The sequence below is a fragment of the Ambystoma mexicanum genome, chromosome 9 (assembly GCF_040938575.1).
Source record: "Ambystoma mexicanum isolate Mex_15411 chromosome 9, UKY_AmexF1_1, whole genome shotgun sequence".
In the NCBI taxonomy this organism is placed as follows: Eukaryota; Metazoa; Chordata; class Amphibia; order Caudata; family Ambystomatidae; genus Ambystoma; species Ambystoma mexicanum.
Window position 1 is genome coordinate 336,892,223 of NC_090931.1, and position 18,945 is coordinate 336,911,167.

The window sequence follows — 18,945 nt, forward strand, 5'->3', positions numbered from 1 at the left end:
TGATAAATGGAACACAGTTTGTCTTTCACCCCCAAGAGTGACGTCACTTCCTTAAAAAGGTCATTCACAAAGTGTGTGCCGTTGTCTGATCTTATCACATCACATATTCCCCAACGAGAAAAGACCTCTCGCACCAGGAACTTTGCCGCACACCTCGCATCTGGGTGGGGACAGGGACCCGCTTCCACCCACCTTGAAAAGGGACATACCACTACAATTAAATACCTTGCTCTGTTACATCGCTCTCCCATGTCAGCGTAATCTATGTGTAGTTCTCTAAATGGTCCTACTGGTCATGGCAGGGTGCCACGCAGTGGTCTCAATGTCATTCCTGAATTGTATGTTTGGCATGTTGTGCATTCTACTGCAAATTTTGACAAATGTTCCTGTAAATTGGGGACAAACCAATGTTCCTGGATGTCTGCGGCAATATGTTGTTTTGCTACGTGGGGTGGGAAGTGCAGCTGTTGGAATGCTACCTCTAGCAATTCTACTAGCATCACTACCTTTCCTGTTGTCTCCTGTCTCCAAATTAGGTCTGTGGCTGATTGTTTGCACCCCTGTTTGCTCCACAACTCTTGCTCCTCCTGTGGTGCTCTCCTTTGTAGTTCTATTATCTGCGCTATTGGTGTGTTACTGTACGCCTCTTCCATTGGCTCTGTAATCACGGATTTTACAACGCACTCCACTGTTGGTGTTGTATTGAAATAGGAGGCCTCCTTCGCTGCTGCGTCGGCTGCCGCGTATCCCAATGAGACTGCATCTGTGTTGTTGGTATGGGCTTGGCATTTCATCACTGCCACTCCCGATGGTTCTGCTAATGCATCTATCAGTTCAGTCAATAGTGCAGCGTGCTGTACTGGTGAGCCATCCGCTCTTCTGAACCCCCTCCTACGCCAGCGGGATAGGCCTGAATGGACTGTGGTTGTTGCGTATCCTGAGTCTGAGTATATTGTTACTGTGCATCCTTTGGCTGTATGGAGTGCCTCAATCAATGCAGTTAGTTCTGCTGCTTGTGCGGAGTAATGGGACGGGAGGCGCTTCTGGACCATTGTTTCATAGCCATCTTCCTCCATGCGTACTACGACCATTCCTACATGCTTCTCCCCCATTTCAGGGTTTATGGATGCTGACCCATCTATGAAATATATCTCTCCTTCTTTCAGGGCGTTTTCGCTCGCTTTGGGAATGTCATCGCCCTCCCCTTCCTAGGTGGCGCAGTCGTGTTCTTGCATTTCCTCTCTGGTGCATGGTTCTGTAATAAATGTTGCTGGGTTTACTGTTTTGCACCTGACAACGTGTACATTGGGGCTCGAAATTATCTCGTATGCTGTTGCTCTCTGTGTTGTTAATGTTGATTTTGACCTCTCAAGAATTGCAAATAAGGAGTGTTCTGCATATAGCGTTACTGAACATCCCATCACGATTGTGGCGCTTTTTTCAATGGCGAAAGCTGCTGCAGCGAGGGACTGTTCGCACGTTAAGTGTCCTTGCATCACTGCATCTAATATTCCGCTGTAATAGGCCAATGGTTTGTGTCCTACTGATGTTTTCTGTATGAGCACTGCTGTCATCAGTGTTCCATTGCAGTGTGAAAATAAGAAAAATTCCCTCTCATAATCTGGGGTCGCGAGTACTGGTGCATCTGCAATGAGGTCTTTTAATCTAAAGTACTGTGCCATCATGTCATGTGTCCATTTTATTGGGGCCCTACTCTTCTGTGCTTCTTTCAATGCTTGTAGCAATGGGCGTGTGTATGCTGCGTAATCAAGGATCCATGCTCGGCAATAATTACATATACCAAGGAATTTTTGCATTTCTTTAACTGTTTTAGGTATGATCATGTTGCGTATGGCAGCTGCCCTGTCTGGGAGTATCCGTTTCCCATCTTTTGATATTAGCTGTCCGAGGTATACAACGTCAGCCAGGCAGTATTGCAATTTTCCTTTGTCCACTTTATACCCCTTGGTAGCCAACACGTTTAATATTGTTATAGAGTCTTCTCTGCACTTTTCTTCTGTGGGGCTGCAGACGAGTAAATCGTCTACGTATTGTATAATGGTGCTCTCTACATCTATGTTTCCAATATCTTCATGCAATACTCTGTTGAAAACGCTGGGGCTTTCGCAATACACTTGTGGGAGTCTGCGATGTTCATACCTGTTGTTTCCTAGTGTGAATGCTGTCAGGTACTGCAAGCCTGGGTCAAGTGGTATGGAGAAGAAAGCATTCTTCAAATCCACCACAGTAAAACATGTAGATTCTTTGGGTATGCTGCACAGTATTGATGCCGGGCACTAATGGGAACTCTTTTTGGATGATGTCATTGAGTGGGCGGAGATCTTGGATCATCCTCCACGCCCCTCCCTTTGCTTTTTTGATCGGGAGGATAGTCGTGTTACAGGGGGAGTTTGATGGCACTATAATACCTTGTTTTAGGAGTGCATTTATTGTTTCCCTAATCCCTTCTTCTGCTTCTCTGGATATGGGGTATTGTTTCACTCGTGGCGGTATGGCACCTGGTTTTAGTTTTATCTTTATTGGTGTCACCTCATGGAGTAATCCTACATCGTGGGGGCCTGTAGTCCAAATTTCAGGTGCCACCTTGGCCATGTCTTCCTCAAATATTGTCGGCGGGGCATTAATGCTAGCCATAAGTGGGTTGTGTACCTCTCTGTACTGAATCTTGATGTCACATGGTATGCTTATTTCCATTATTATCTCTCCGTCATCTTCGTTATCAGTGAATAATTCCTCATCAGTTATGTCTCTTAGCATTATGTTGGGGTCTATGCATAACACAGTTCTCCACTCACACCCATGCGCGTCCAATCCTATGACCACAATGTGTTTGCTTGATACCTGAACTGCCTCGATGTCTATGGACATGATCGTGCCTGGCACAACATCTGTGTGTGCAATTGGGCGGAATATAAAATCTGATGGTGTTCTCCCTTCCTTTCTCGTTATCTCTGGTACCACTCGGGCTAACACTTTGATGCCATAAATAAACATGTCTGTCAATGGGTATTCCTCGCACCACAACTTCATTCATCACTGTGCTAATCATCAACATTGCTCGTACTGGGCATACTCCTGGGGTGGAGCACACTATTCCCCGCTCAGTAAACAAAATGGTTGTGTTCAATTTACTTAGCAAATCTCTGCCCAGTAAATTGATTGGTGCGTCTTCGTGGTACAGTAAGGGTGCGCGCACAGTTTTTCCCCCTACCGTTATATCAAGATCTTTATTGTAAGGAACTTTTAAAATAGCCCCAGAGAACCCCTGTGTTTTCAAATTCCTGCCTGAAAGCAGAAACCGCCCTTCCATAAGACATGATTTTTCTGCTCCCGAGTCTACCATGATGATAAACTGCTTGTTTCCTATCTCTTCCCCCACTAGTTGTTCCTCTTCTGCACGTAGGGTGGTGGATAGGACTGGACACGCAAGTGTTCCCTGTGGGCTGTCCTAGTCTGTATACCTTTCTTGCCCTGGTACTGAAAAGGCATTGTCTCCGACCACTGTCACGCCGCGGAATGGCACAGGTGCGCCATTTGCAGCTGTTGCGAAACAGTTACTATTTGCATTGCCTACAGCGTTTTGTCTCGCCATGGGTTGCTGCGCGCTGTGATGCGGTTCTGGGGGTGGCTGTCTTTGCTGCATTTGGGGTTCGTTATAGCACTGGTCTTGTTGTTTTCCCCCTCCCATTGGTTACCCATAGGGGCTACCCGAGTGTGGGCATCCCCATCCTTGTTCATTTTCCATGGGCTGCTGCCCTTGGAAATACCATGAAGGCCGCATTCTGCAATCCCTCGAATAATGTCCCCATCTCCCACAGTTCCAGCAAGACCCTTGCGGTCCTCCTCTCATCCCCTGCCCACCAAATCCTCTATTCCCTATACCCCCAAATCCTCCTCTCTGGCCACGGTACCCACATCTTCCTCTGGCCGGTCTTTCTTGCCACTGTGGTCCGCTGTATGAATCCTCTGCGTTCCACGGTCCTTGTTCTCCTGCCGTCCGCAAAGCTGCTATTGTCACTGGCCTACTTCCCGCTCCTTCATCCCCCTCGTTTTCTCTATCTGCGGCTACGCTAGCATTTACGGCGGTGACCTTCACCAATTTGTTCTGCACCAGTTTCGCTTCGTCTGCCAGCCTTTTCTGTGCTATCTCCTTTTCCCTCTCTTTGATCCTCCTGCAGTGGTGTACAATTATACTCTGAATCTCAGGCCAACCCTTGGCTTCTATCCCAGCTATTTTATCCAAGGCCTTCTGTACCTCCTTCGGGAGCCCTTTTTTGATGATAAAATAGAACAAGGCGGTGGACTGATTCCACGCGGTGCCAGTTTCGCTTCTCCACAAATCTTGCACCCGTAGTATGAATTGCGTAGGACCCTCGTTTGCATCCATTGTAAACTGCATCACTAAATGTAAATCTGGAATGTCTGGAAACGTACGCCGCAATGCATCCCATACTTGCGCTCAAACGTTGTTGAACGGTGATCCATCGTGGCGGTCACAACTCATCGTCACTCCTGGGAATCCTGCCTTTTCCCATACTGCGTCTGCCTGATCGCCCACTGCCGATACTAACAAACTTTTTACGTCGTCTATGGCTAATGGCACCCCTGCCGTGTGTTTTTCGAACGCGTGTATCCATTTCCCAGCTCCTCACGATAGTGGGGGGAGAACTTTCAACAAGTTATTTTTTATCCATTTGGGCCCATGGAATGTAGTGCGGCCTACCTGCCCCTTGTGTATCAACGGCATCTGTAACTTATGTTTCTTTCCTGTTTTACTTACCGTCCCTTTCTTTACCTTACTTACCAACATATTCCCTGTTCGCTGTCTTAATCTACCCTGCCATCGTGGGGGTGATCGTGGATCTATGTCATCGAAATGATGCGGCAGTGGGGACCCTACGGCCGCCATTCCTTCATATTCGTCTAGATCGCTCCACACCTCTTTATCTCAGTTTCTTGTTCGTAATTCTCCTCCTGTCCTCCTCCTTGCTGACTTTCTGGGGTGGATGGACGTATTATCATCACTGGTTTGTCATTTAGATGAAACAGGAACTCCCCTGATTCCCATTCTTTTTCTCGCCCTTTTGGTATGTGTGTCCCCTGTGATGATATTGATCGCGCAGGCTCTGACATTGTTGGCGCCATCTCCCCTGCTGTGTTTATTGAAGGTGTGAGATCTGCCGTAGACAATGGTGGTATGTCCCCTCCCCCCGGCAGCATTTGTCCTCTGTCGCACAATGCTCTCAGCCGTGGGGTTCCGCTTGCCTCTTCCTGATGAGGTGTGTGTTCTGAGCCATTACAGGTATGGCAGCCCAGATGAGATGTCTCTGTTCTGAGCCGTTACGGTTATAGCACCCCCGATGAGGTGTGTATTCTGAGCCATTACAAGTATAGCGGCTCTGAAGAATTGTGTTCTGAGCCATCACAGGTATATCAGCCCTGATGAGGTGTGGGTTCTGAGCCATTACAAGTAGAGCATCCCAGATTAAATGTGTGTGTTCTGAATCACTGAAAATGTAGTAGCCCTTTTAATAAGTCGAAAGTTAAGTCACCTCTGTTACAATTGAATGTTAACTGCATCTTAAATGCAGATCTCTGATGCAGACTCATTAACTCGCCTAGCAACAGGATTTGAGCTAACAGGTTACTGACTCACTGAGCTGCCTTTCCCAACAGGCTGTTGACACTGAAAGGCCCATAGGGTAGGGCACTGGCAGTTCCATGTGAGGCTTTCCTGGCATAAATGTCTTGGCAAAAGCTCTCAGCCTGTTTGCACTATCCTACGTAAGTTAGGAGATTCATGAGGCTTTCAAATGTGCTAGAAGTCTGGCAGTGGCACTCAGCAATTGGACATGGGAGAAGCAGAGATTGTGAAAAGGGCAAGACTGAGTAGAAGGGATTGAAATATATGACGGCAATGCCATCTTCTCACACTGTTGGAGATTGGTGGGAAGAGATCAGACACTGTTCTTGCTCAGTGCTTTAGCTCGCTGCAGAAGATGCCAACACGTTTGTGCTTTTTTAACAGCAGCTCTGTTAAGAAATTCAGATACTGTCCCAGAACATGGCAGTCCTTCTAGGAAATGTGGGCATGATGAAATCAGCCCTGCAGTGAATATTTGGCATTGGGCCATGACATGCGTGTATCAGCTCCGTTGATAAATTAGGCTACTTTGCTTTAATGTATAGCAATCCTGTTGAGAGATAACGCTACAACCTGTGCCACTTAAAATATATACAGCACTGCTTCTACCTGTATCCATTTTACCTGCTTCAATGGGTGGTCAGAAAAGGGAGTTAAAGTTCAGACCACATGCCTAGCTATTTGTTTCTCTCTAAGAAAACAAACTATGTATAGTGCCCTTTCATGCACACAAACACATGCACTCTTAAGACTAAGATTGCGCTCTCCATCCGCTCCACCCCTACCTACTCATCCTTCCGCCACTCCCTGAAAGCCCATCTTCTTCACTCCCCCCTGACTTCCTTCCCTACCCCTCCCCTCCTAGCCTTGCCCCCCTTTTTTCCCCCCCCATCCTCTCTCCATCCCCTCCGACCTTAAATTGGTAACAAATACTACTTAAGGGCAATGAGGACACCAGATCACTTCCCCTTCCCTACCTTAAATTCTACACCGTAACTCCCTTCACCTACCGCCTCCTCTACCCTCCCCCCACCGTCTCCCCCCCCCTTGTAAATAGTTCTACTTATTGTTCTAACGACCTGTTCATGTTTGTAAATATGCTTCTCTCACTTTTGTACCTGTTATATTGTAAAGCGCTTTGGTTTAAAGCGCTATATAAATTCCATAAACATAAACATAAAAAACACATCTTCATATAGAACACCAAAAAAGTTTATCCTTCTCACAAAAGCCAAAAAATGCTTGCTGGGAGGGTCTCGGAGATCAAGAACCCCAAGCCACTGAATGCAATTGATGTACCTCTGTGATGAAAAGAAAACAAAGTATGAAATACCCATGCTGCTGCAGCTGCGCTGCCTCTATGAAAGTAGGTTAAGACTGAGGAAAATGAAGTCGAAATGTAGCCCTAGTTTAAGACAATTTTCATTTTACTCAATACTCCCTGTGTCCTAAAGTAAAGTGAAAAGCATGTTCATGATTCACGATGCTTTAATAACACTGTAACCTAGAAAATGCAAGCAGTTGAACAAAGTGAACACAACACAAATTCCCTTTTACATTACTCGGAAAGTATTATCTTGATAGAATCATCAACAGAGGAGAGTGTTAAAAGAATTAAAAAGATCAGGACTCATCCCAGTTGCTTCTTTCAAGTAACTGTCTGGAATGCTAAAGTAAAGAGCGGGTTTGCAAGTTATAGCTGGTCAGGCTGTCATCAGTGAGCTCCATGATTTATGGGGGTGCTGCAATAAATGGCCTGTGCTAATGGTCAATCCGGATAAAGCTTTTCAAAATGATCAATAACATGTGTAAGTGGTATGCAAGGAAGAATTAAAAGGCCGTATTGACGAAATTTCTGTGCGTAAAAAGGCCTATAAGCACCTTATCTGGAGGGCTGCTTAGGGTGGAACCCCAAGTTTTACAAAGTTCCAAAAGAATGTGCCAAAAACCTACTGATAGATTGGGGAAGGAAGGAAACTAGTGACAAGGCGTTCCAGAGTAAAGGTGTCCTCACATAAAGTCTCGGGAAGGAGACCAGTCATATGACAATCTGTGGAAGGGAGTTGTGCTATGACACTTTTATCCACAGACACTTCACAACAAACAGAAGTATATCACTTCCAAAATATCACTTCCTAAAGCTGTTAGTATTTTACACCTGTGGGTGCTTCTGAAAATGATAGATTAATGGGATTTGCTACAGAAGCACTATAAATAGCCCCCCATTGGCTTGCCACCGCTTTCCCTACAAAGCACAAACACCACACACTTGTGATGGGAGGCATGATCTAGAAATAATCTGAATGCATACAATACCTAAGAACCTATACATATATGTTTAACAAATGTCTAGTTGGGGGGCTTAACTCATAAACCAGAGGAATGGAATCAATACACAGGAAACATACAGGGACTTGCTACACTGAAAGCCAGTAGACGTGATTGAACCATGCAAAACGTCAGTGGAGAAGAACGGGTCACACAAGAAGCCAAGTAGCCCTATGAAAATCCCAGGGAAATAAACCACTGACTAGAAGTATGCAGAAGAAAACCGGTCATACAAACAGGCTCTGGAAAGGAACCAGTCACACTGGAACTGCAGAAAGAGAACTGAATGCATGACATTGTATTTATAGCAAACAATCACATAAGAGCATTGGCAGTGAACCAATCACATGCATGTGGAAGGACCAATCGCGTAAAGAGCCAAAGGAAGGTGACCCCTAGCATTAGTGAGTAAACTAGCCACATGGAATCTCGAGTAAAGGACATGCTCCTACAGGTAGCAGAGGGAAAAGTATCATTCATAAATGTGTGTTGGTTACTGTTACATTGAGCATTCCAGTAAACATGCATTTGTGTGACTGCCTTTTAAGCCACATTTCTTTCATAGCAATAATACTATAGGTGGGTGCCTAGGGTAGTTAAAAATAATAATCTATATATTAATTATTGGTCATTTTATGTGAACTAGGAGATAAAGGAATGCCTGACCAAAACATTCATAATCAGATGCTATTTGTTTTCAGCTCATACATTCTGTGAAAGCAAAGACTGAACAACAACCTGCTGTAAATGGGAGTTACATGGCACGAGTCAACCCTGTGGACGGAGAGTACATGCTAGAGAAATACAATGAAAAATACAGCGATTGTGACTTTGGATTGATGTCCAATCTGTATGCGTGCAACGGCGAATCTGGAAAGGTAAGTGCTCTTATTCAAATAACATTTAGCTGTAAGAACAACTTGCTATATTTATTAAAATCAATCTTATTAATGTTGTCTGCATACAATAAAAGTTTTATGGCCACTCATTGTGGCCTTCATCGTCTAAAAGAAGCTCACTACAGGCAACAGGAAATACATTTTCGATTGATTTTGTTTGTTTTATAAAGTGGTGCATGTTACTCTTATGTCACTTCAGAGCACTGGCCTATATGAAAAAGTACCAGCATACCAGATATATATACAAAAATAATAAATCAATCAATACCAAGTGTAGACCTGTCAGAAATAGTGCCTTTGTGGCTTGCATTCGCATGGCTTTACTGCTTTCCAAACAAGAGAGCCTGGCTTGGCCTTCAGTATCCTAGAAAGTGCCATCTATTGAACCACAAAGCCTCACCTCCATTCCCGTCATTCTAAGTTCCATGCACAGTGCATAATGTATAATCTTCTGCAGAGACCCTTGTGGATGGCCGGTGGAGTGGAGGGGACATGTACTTGGAAGGTGCTGTAGCTGAGGATAGAAAGGCAGAGGAACAGAATCTGCCTGTTCCTGTGGGCATGATGGACAATTCTTCCATTTTTAAATGGAGGTCCTTCTTGAAACAGAGATGCTGCTATTTCACATTTTTCTCATGACCCTTCCTTTTGCCTTCCTAATTTCTAGTTCCTATTTATCCATCACCCCAGAAATACTATTACAAACCTACCCTTTATTCCCAAGATAGTCACCGCAAGGTACCCTTTCTCACTTTGACCTTCAGTGCCTTGAAGTGGCCTTAGTGCACACAGCTTGATACACACATCCAACATGACCTAGCGTAAGAGGTTACATATCGCAATAAAAATATTTTTAGGACATAGATTAATTACTTAGAGAAATCTTTTTTAGAAGACACTCTGCAATGCATTTGAATTGCAAAACGTTCTAAATACACCAGATTTCCATGGGCAATGGATTCTAAGGTGCTGGACTGCAGTAGCCAATTGCCCTGCTGCCAAACTGAGACCCCCACAATGTTTTCACGTTGGCCCACATTGGAGACCTGAGAGGATGGTAGATTTTGTGTTAATATTAAATCCGTTCTTGTAAGTTAAGTGGGGCATACTTCCCAGAATATTCTATGTATGCTACTAGAAATAAGCAGCTAAACTAAAGCCTTCAAGTGCCGGCATAACATTGTCTCTAAGATTTGGTCTGTAGACTGTATACATTGATCATCTTCTTACCAGGGGAGAGAGTTGGATATTTCTTTGTGAAAGCAAGAGTACACCATATTGCTGTACTCCACTCAAGACATGACCGCTCCGTGGAGGTCTTTGGTCTGCTGCAAGGGAAGATATGGTGTCAGATACATGGCCTCTCACAGATGGTAGCATGCAAGGATCATAACACAGCTATATCTTTCATAAAGAGATGGTTCTAGAAGTGGATGAAGTGCTGCTTATGGAAAACAGATATGAAGGGTCTACCTCACAGTACCAACTTCTTTCTGGTGATTGCCATATTGTCCCATTCAAATTATGGCAGCCTTGCTGTCCCTTTAACAAACAGTACATGCACGTTATTAAATTACTGCACAAGCAGAGGACTTGAGCTGCTAGCGCTCTGGGCAGAGGATTGAATTGAATCTTTGTAAGCAGGTATGTCTGTCATTATTGTTAAGACCTTTAGGAAAAATCATTGGGATTCTTTGAGATTTAATAAAAAGGTTCTTCTGATGTCACTCACTAGCCAGTTTAAGGATTGGCATGTAAAAGTATGTTTCTTGCTGATCCACCTGAACATAGCGAGTACACTTTAAGCTTGTACAGCAAACACATTGTCTTCTGTCTGAAGATATGTAGGATGAGCAGCGACATGTCTTATTAATTACAGTCTAATAGCAAAAGTAGAAACATTCGTTTTGGGATTCTGCAGGTATAAGATCAAAAGCTGAAATCCTAAGGTAATCATGGACCTCAAATATGATACATAGAAAGTCCTTAATAGGTTTTGTGTGGCAAGATAATTTGAAGCACGTGAATGAATTAGCTCATTTATCAGTATACATGATTCATCAGGAATATAGATTCAATATTCAAGCTTGTTAACGGATGCCTATGACAACGCCAAGACTGTTGGAATAACTGGAGAAGAAGTTCCATATAAGTAAATCAGATTGATATCTAGCAATCCTGCCCAGTGCCAGCAGAGGGATGTGGTTCAAACCACAGTATCAGCAATATGTCTTTCCATCATATGTGAAGTGAAAAAGAGGGGGGAAAGGAGTTTTTTCCTCACGCAGTTTGTTCCCTGGACAAAAGCATTGGTCCAGCATCAATGCTTTTGCACATGCTCTAAGACTAGTGATGCTCAGGCTGCCGAGGGAAAGACCTGCAACCCTAATATTCGCTTTTTGCAAACCGGATTTAAATTTTTCAACCTCATGGTTTTTGCAGGATTAATGACTCAATAGATTGCAAAGTTCTGAAGCAAAGGGTTGGTTCATCTTTGTTGAAGACCATGGTTCTGCCACGTCTTGCTCAGTGCAGGGTCGCCATCACTGGTAGACCTGAACAAGGGTAACCATCAAACAGGAGCTTGACAACCTTCACTTCTAGATCTTAATTTAAGGAGGAGGATTTAAAATAATTTTAGTTAAAAGAAGAAATCCTCTATTATATTCCAGGGAGAGAAGTTCTGCAAACATTTGATCTATTTTTAAAAAGGAGACATGTGCTCCGGTAAACTTTATACTAGCCGATCTTCTCGTTAGGCCTCTTGATATTGTGAAACTGGTCCTTTTGCTAATTCCACACTTCTAAAGACACAACTCTCAACTGTACTGCGGATGAGTAGAGACTGGCAGAATCCTCCATATGGCTCACAGATTTTGAGTCCCAAAAGGGTTTCAGTTTATTTTTCAGAGAGTAAGTCCTACAATTCCCAGCCTACAAAATGTGTAAGTCATTCATTTTTTATGGCAAGTCAAAATATCTCCATACATGCTATTCTGGCAGTAAGTAAGTACAATGATTTCAAAATCGTAGCCAACAGCTTGGGAATAGGACCAGTAGACTGTGCTGGCTGTCTACTTTGTAAGGACAGAGAAAGTAGGACAAAGTAGCAATTGGATTTACGTCTCATTTTGACCACAGGGAGTGGAGAGGTGGCTTTGGGGTAATGTGCATATAAAATAAATACTTCTAACACTTCACGTCCGAATAATATTTTAAACCTACTACAATCAGTGGAGCATTTTGAATTTCTGATTACAGTTTTTCTTTCAATTTTGTTTTCTTTTTCTAGATTAAAGAAGCACAGTATGACCTGGCTATTTGCATGTTTTTTGTTGTAGTAAAACAGGACAATGCAAAACAATATGTCGATTAAGATAAAAGGTATAACTGGAGCAAACGGAGAACTTACTCATGTTTTGTTTTCAGTTTCAAGATGTGTTTTTCTTTTTGGAACTTTCCTTCCATTGACATTAATGGGACACCCAGCTATTTTGCTTTCATGAAACCTAACCTGACTTTGGAGGCAAGTCAAGCCTTTTTGCTTATTTTCTTTACTCAACATATTTATTTTGGGGCTGCTGTTGTCCCTTAAGATTATGAGTGCAGGGGGACTGTGTCCCCTTGCAGTGTTTTTAATGTAGCACTTCAGTGAAGTGTTGCAGAGGTACTTTGTATCCCTTTTCCCTTTGTTTTGTGTACATGTATTTTACCTTTTGAGATTTACTAGGACAGGCTGGTGGCAGTGAACTGTGGTGTACTCCTGGGCAATATCTTTTATTTACCACATAATGCCATTATAAGTACCATACACTTTGAATGGGCGTGCCATGTGGGTTAAGCTCTGTCCTTCGGCCATCTTGATCTTTGGTCTTTTCCTGTTGTGAAAAACCAGAGGGTGTTTCACAACCTAGTCTCCGGGGATCCTGTACTCGGGTGGCCAGGAAAAGGCCATCGCTTTTAGATCCTGACCCTGGGGTTGGACAAGCGACGAAGGATCACCTGGGAAGGGGGTCCTAAGGGAGTGTGGGAGAAGCTCCCAATGGTGAGACATGGTATCTCACTTTTTCCACAACCCATCGAACCTCTATCCCTGCTTATTTTATGGGAAACTACAACTCCAATAATTCCTCCCACTTTACCTTGACAAAAGTACTGCACCAAGTAAGATGAGGAATGAGGTTAGAAGGATTACATCCCCTGACTTGCATTGGCCCTGTCCCTGTAATGAGGCCAGGGAGAGTCAGGCATGTAACTCTAACAGTGTACGCCTGCCACTTATTAGCACTCTGTGTGAAGATAAAAGGTGGTGTGCACAGGCACACTGAGCAAAGCTGGGTACGAGAAGGAACAGCTCTCCTGAGGCTGATGCAAACCAGGCTGTGGAAGGCCAACGGGCTGATCAGCAGTTGAGAGGATCAAGAGAAGCCAGGTAAGCTTTCCATGCTTTTGGGAGGCCATGAGCATTCGAAAAGCAAAGCCGAGCGAGCGGAGGAAAGAAACCTTCAAGTTGCCAGAAAGCAGCCCGCGACCCTGCCGTGTGAACGGCAGAGATGGGGAGGAGCAGAAGACGTGTTGGTAACGGCCATGAGCTGCAGGAAAGAGATGAAAGAAATCTAATTAACATTGCCGGTGAGTTATCGAGGAATACAAAAGTCTGGTTGATGTAAAAGGGAAAGTGACTGTAATTTGAAAGTTGAAGGTTGCGCGTGTGCTGATAAAATGCAAATTAAGAGAACAATTGTTGAAAGACAAGGATTCAAAGTAGCTGAGTGGTCCTGCGAGATGAAGTCGCTGTCATGATGCCTACCTCCAAGGAGCCAGGTCCGACCCAGCAACCCCAGAGGCAGGCATCGTTTCCCCCAGGGGAGTGCCAGCGGGCCCAAGCTGGGACCCTTTGGACGCAGTCCTGGCGCCTTAGGCGCCAGGCTCATGTTGGACCCCTGTCCTGGCGCCTTGTTCGCCAGGCTCATAAAGCTAGACATGTGTTCAAGTGTTTTAATGTGCACTTACCTGATGCAGACCATGCTGCCACATCCAGGCCCTCTTGAGGCCTGAATGGAACTACTTTACCTGTGGGATTACTTTCGACCCGGGTGTGGTCGGGGAAGGATACATACCTGATCGGAGGAAGGATACACACTTGGAACTTCTTCCAAAGCTATTTAAACCACACCCGATCAGCAACTCACGCTTCGCGTTGTTCTGCTCCTCGCAGCTGGACGCTCACTGTGTCAGCTCCTGCTTCTGGACCTCAGCCACGCCTGTCAGAATCCTGGGTCACCTGCAAAGGGAGACAAAAGACCTTACCTGCTAAATCAGCGCCACAGAGACATCACACCGACGATCCTGAAAAGGAAGACAACATTTTAAAGGCATTTCGCTACGATCGCTGCAGCGCTGCATTTCAGTCACCTTTCCTGGACGCCACCATCTTCAGCAGCGATCATCCGGATCCACAGCCACTTCCCAGAACCTAGAGAGAAAGACAAGAACAAGGTGAGAGAAGGAAGGGAATAGGAAAAGCTCAGTTTCCTTCTAAGTCTTACCTGTTGGGTCATTCCCATTTCATTTTGGGTCTTGCCGCTTCCAGGCATCCGGACCCCGGCCCCTATGGGGAAAAAAGACAAAGACATTGAATGAGCGAATGCAAGACATTACCCGAGCGCTCAACCAGAACTTACCTGTCATTTACTGGAACTGCACGTTTCACTTCGGGTCGGCGCCATATCTCCGGCATTCCGAACCCCGGCCCCTAAGGGGAAAAAGACAATGAACATTATTAATAAGCTAGGACTTTTGGACTTGCAACAGAACTTTTACAGAGCCTTACCTGAATAGTCAAGCTTACCTGAACTCCCATCAATCCTCAATCCAGTGAAGTAACTGGGTTCAACGCGCCCCTGCATCAGAAGCAGGATGGAGAGCTCATCTTTCCTGACCCTAAGGTGAGACTTCACGGGGAATCGCGGAAGGGAATCGTGGAGGGTTGGAAGAGAGTGGGAGGCTTGAGCATAACTCAGTCAGTAGGTAATACTCCCTTTTCACGCACGGGAATATTCCTGCGAGCCGGAGAAGCCAGAGTAGAGGGGCCCTTCCTATCCATCTTCAGAGTCCTGCGCTTCACCATTGAAGAAGCATCAGCACTCGAAGCCAGACCTGCGCCTCCGTGGGAATCAGGTAAGCGTTACAGTCGCACATTCGAAAGTCTCTGTGAAATATTTTTGGATTTAGGAAAAATATTACAAGCAGAGCTCAAAGGAAGCTGCGATAAGAAAAGAAAGTTGAATAAGAGGAAAGTGACATTTGTGAACTGTGAAATATGCCAATATTGCACAAGTAAAATATAAGAAATTTGGAAAAAGACCAAGAAGGCAAGTGAAAGAGAATTAGAACTAAAAGTACCAAGAGGCATTGGTGCTGCAAGATAAAATAGTGAATTGAAGGATTATTGAAAGATATGTCGAAGTGCTCATGCAGAAGTATATGTAAATTCCTTGCCGTCTCGAACGTCTTAGACAGTGAAAGATATATGAGATAAAACGTGGAGAATGGAACCCCCACGAAGTATTGATGGCAAGGCAGGCGAAGCCTAAAGAATTGATTGCAGTACCAGAAATTGAGAGCCTAAAATGTAACTGTTGAATTGTACCAGAAAGCCAAAGTGTGCAAGACTGACAGAACTGTGCCATCCACCCATCCTTTGTTTTTTGAGGGACTCTCTAAACCCCGTGGTGTTGAACCTGGGAAGGGAGTTGGTGCTGAAGCCTTTCTGACATTTCCTTTTGAGACTATTTTTATTTAGTATTTCCTTACCACATTTGTTATTCTAAGAAGGAGGGCAAGGTTAGGTTTTCTTAGCATAGGCCTTTTTTTTATTTTGACCAGACTGACTTGGAGGTATTTGTTATTGTTTAATTGTCAAGATTACTCCCATTTTAGAGGTAGGGACACTTAGGAATTCTACAGTTCCAATCAAAAGTGTAAATAAAGGTTTTCAAAACTTGTATCCATTGTATCTGTGTCTACTATTGATACCATGCCTTCCTCACACTGCCGTCTCATGTCCGGAAAATCTATATAAGATGTGCACTTTCTGGGATCCAGCTTGGATTCCAGTACAAAGTGTTGTTTGTGCAAATGAACTCGCATAAATGGGGGTTGGAACTGTCTGGTCCCAATCAACATCTATGCCAGAGCAGGTCTGTTGCTGGGCAGTTGTGCGGTTTGAGGCTATTCATGGTTGGACAGCCAAGGATTGGAAGTCCTTAATTGTTTGTATGGTGCAGGTACTTACCCGTGGTAGGTTGGGGCACCCACAGGGCCGATTTTTTTTTAAGTAGAATCCTGCAACCACTCCTAAATTCGTCCACTGGAGCCAAGACCCAGAAAAAGAGGATCCTCTACAGAAGACCCAGGCGACTGCTGCTACCGACCACCGGCATAGCCAAAGCATTTCCAGTGAAGCCATGCTGCACCTTGTGAACACAGAAGCCAGTGCTTCAACCGTTGGACTGATGCGATCAATCAGTCTGGACCCTTGTATCAGAAGCCCGTCATCAGAAGATATCAGAAGTGTTTTGGGACCATCATGTTGGCTGCTCATCGTCTGAACGCCTCTCTGCTGCACCGGTCACCAGGCTGACCTGGGGCTTGGAACTGTGGACACCTGCCCTAAAATCGTCTCTCCTGCTGTTGCTGCTCTCCGCAAAGAAGAGGGACTTTCCTGTAGCTGAATCTTTACTGCCACCACATCGCCTGACTCCTGACCCCCGGCAGTGGTTTCTTCGCTGCTTCTCTGTTTCTGTTGTGCTTGGAAGACTTTTGCCATTGTAGGGTCCACTGTGGCTGCTGTCCTGAGCTGTGTGGCATGTACAGCTGAGTGTCTATTGAAGCCCTCCATGAAATGGAGATCGAACTACTGTGTAGCCAGAACCAATTCTGACACCATCTTCTGCCACTACACATGTGGCCCCTGGAACTTCATCAAAAAGACCAATTACAGAAGTAAGTATCACCACAAACTCTGAGCACCCCAGAGATGGTCAGTCATAAAATATGGGTAAGGGACACAAGTGTACTTGCCTGTTTTTATCCCTCCTCCCGCCATAAGGGTTGTGCGGGCACAAAGTCCACTCCCTAACAGTCTCTTGGCTGGTTGTAATTGGTGGGGTTCTAGCCAGTGAGCCTTCCCCCAGGGCATCCCCTAGAGTGTTGGAGTTGAGTGTACCCCTAAAATCCATCCATTCTAATTACATAAGTGCTTTAACATATACTCCTTTACCAACCTGTTGGCTTTTTGAAAGCTTGTGTAGGGGAATAGTTGAGATTTCCTACCAGCATCACTTATACTTACTTGGAACTTTGATTCTGCTAACGACCCCAAGGCCTAGTTATCCAATAGGGAAAGACGGCTGAAGCAAGGCGTCTTGCTTATATTTATATGGCAGGTTATATGATGTATGCTTTAATGCATTGCTGGTTTAACTTTACTTGCTACAGTTTAATTGCTTTACTTGATTGAACTGCTTTTACTGTGTTGTACTGTAACATGTAGATTATTTTGCTTTGAGATTATCAGCTGTGTATAGAAGTGTGTGATGTATGCTGTATTTCAGATTTACATAATAAGTGTATTTATGTACTTCTGTGTGGACGCAAATATTTAATTGTTTCTATGTTTGGCGAATGGTACTTGTACAGCCCTAGATCCCCTGTCTTGGCACTCGTTTGCTAGATTGAGGTTAGATGGACTGAAGTATCAATAACCATGTTCACTGACTAAGTTGGCCTCTCAAAACCCTCCCTTGGGGATAGTTCTGAAAATCCATCTTAACAAAGAAATATAAATTATTGACCATTTATTGGTGCAGGCATCCTCTCAGCCTTGTGTTGTATAGGGTTGTTTTCCCTAGATGTTCCAACTCGGCGACATCAATAGCCTTCTAATAACCATGCAGAGAAGCACTTAGACTTAATACTAACATGATTGTCCTGAGATTTTCCACCACACTTGTCACCCTATAATGTCTAAATTGGAACTGCTTTAACTTGCTCGTGTCTTAGGTGGACAAGGGCTTGATGTTCCACCTATTTATTCTGGCATAGGATACCTATCTAAGATATTTATTTAATGCCCTTTATGTTTTAACTTTGGGAGTTGCTTGCACAATGTTTGCTGGAGAATACTGTAAGAAAGGCATGGTATCAAACAGTGAAGACAGACACAAGTGATTACAGTTCAAGCATGTTTATTGAACTTAAATGGGTTGGATGAAATCCTATCTAACCCTAAATCTAAAGATGGAAGCAAGCTACGACCATCAAATATTAATAACGCAGTTCTAGTGGAGTGTCTGTCAAAATAAAAGGCATTATACTAAAAAAGATTTTGCCAATCCCTACCTCTAAGAACAAATAGTGTGGGAAAATGATGTATGCAAAAGAAAAGTGTTCAAGAAATAATATGTCAGGATAGTTAAGCAGTTAGCTTTCCTTCCCCACATTTTCAGCACAGGACAAGTTTGCACACTCGAGCTTCGCACTATAAGGAAGCATGGTATCAACAGTAAGACAGACACAAGTGAGCACAGTTCAAGGGTGTTTATTGAACTCTCGCAAAGGTGTGATAAGCGCCTATCTAAACCTAAATCTACGGATGGGAGCAAGCTACGACCAACAAATAATAATAATGTAGTCCAAGTGGAGTCTTGTCAAAATAAAAGGGCCTGTACTAATAAACCTATTTCCAATCCTTACCGCTAATTTACAAATAGTGTGGGGTAGTGTTCATGAAAAAGAAAGAAGTGTTCACAAATGATATGTCGGGATGTTCGGGCCATTGGCCTCCCTTCCCCACGTTTTCAGCATGGGGCAAGGCTGCTCACTCGAGCAAAGCAAACACTCTGGCTTCTGCGGCACAAGGATAAAGTTCCGGTATCCACATCAAGACCTTCTGTGTCCAAGTCTCTTTAGTTCTTAAACGTCTGTTGACCCAGGGGGCCTGATGTACAAACAAATAAGATGCAAAAAGTTATTTTCCGTTTACCAGTA

At 44.2% G+C, this 18,945-nt stretch overlaps 1 protein-coding gene across 3 annotated transcripts in view; it reads left to right on the top strand.

Annotated features, from left to right (window-relative positions):
* Positions 1-18,945, top strand: part of LOC138488041 (ester hydrolase C11orf54 homolog) — a 258,137-nt gene that overhangs the window by 41,292 nt on the left and 197,900 nt on the right. For all 3 annotated transcript variants that reach the window (XM_069614760.1, XM_069614761.1, XM_069614762.1), the window contains one exon: positions 8,695-8,871. In XM_069614760.1, coding sequence (XP_069470861.1) covers positions 8,695-8,871 — 177 coding nt within the window. The remainder of the gene's footprint in view (positions 1-8,694; positions 8,872-18,945) is intronic.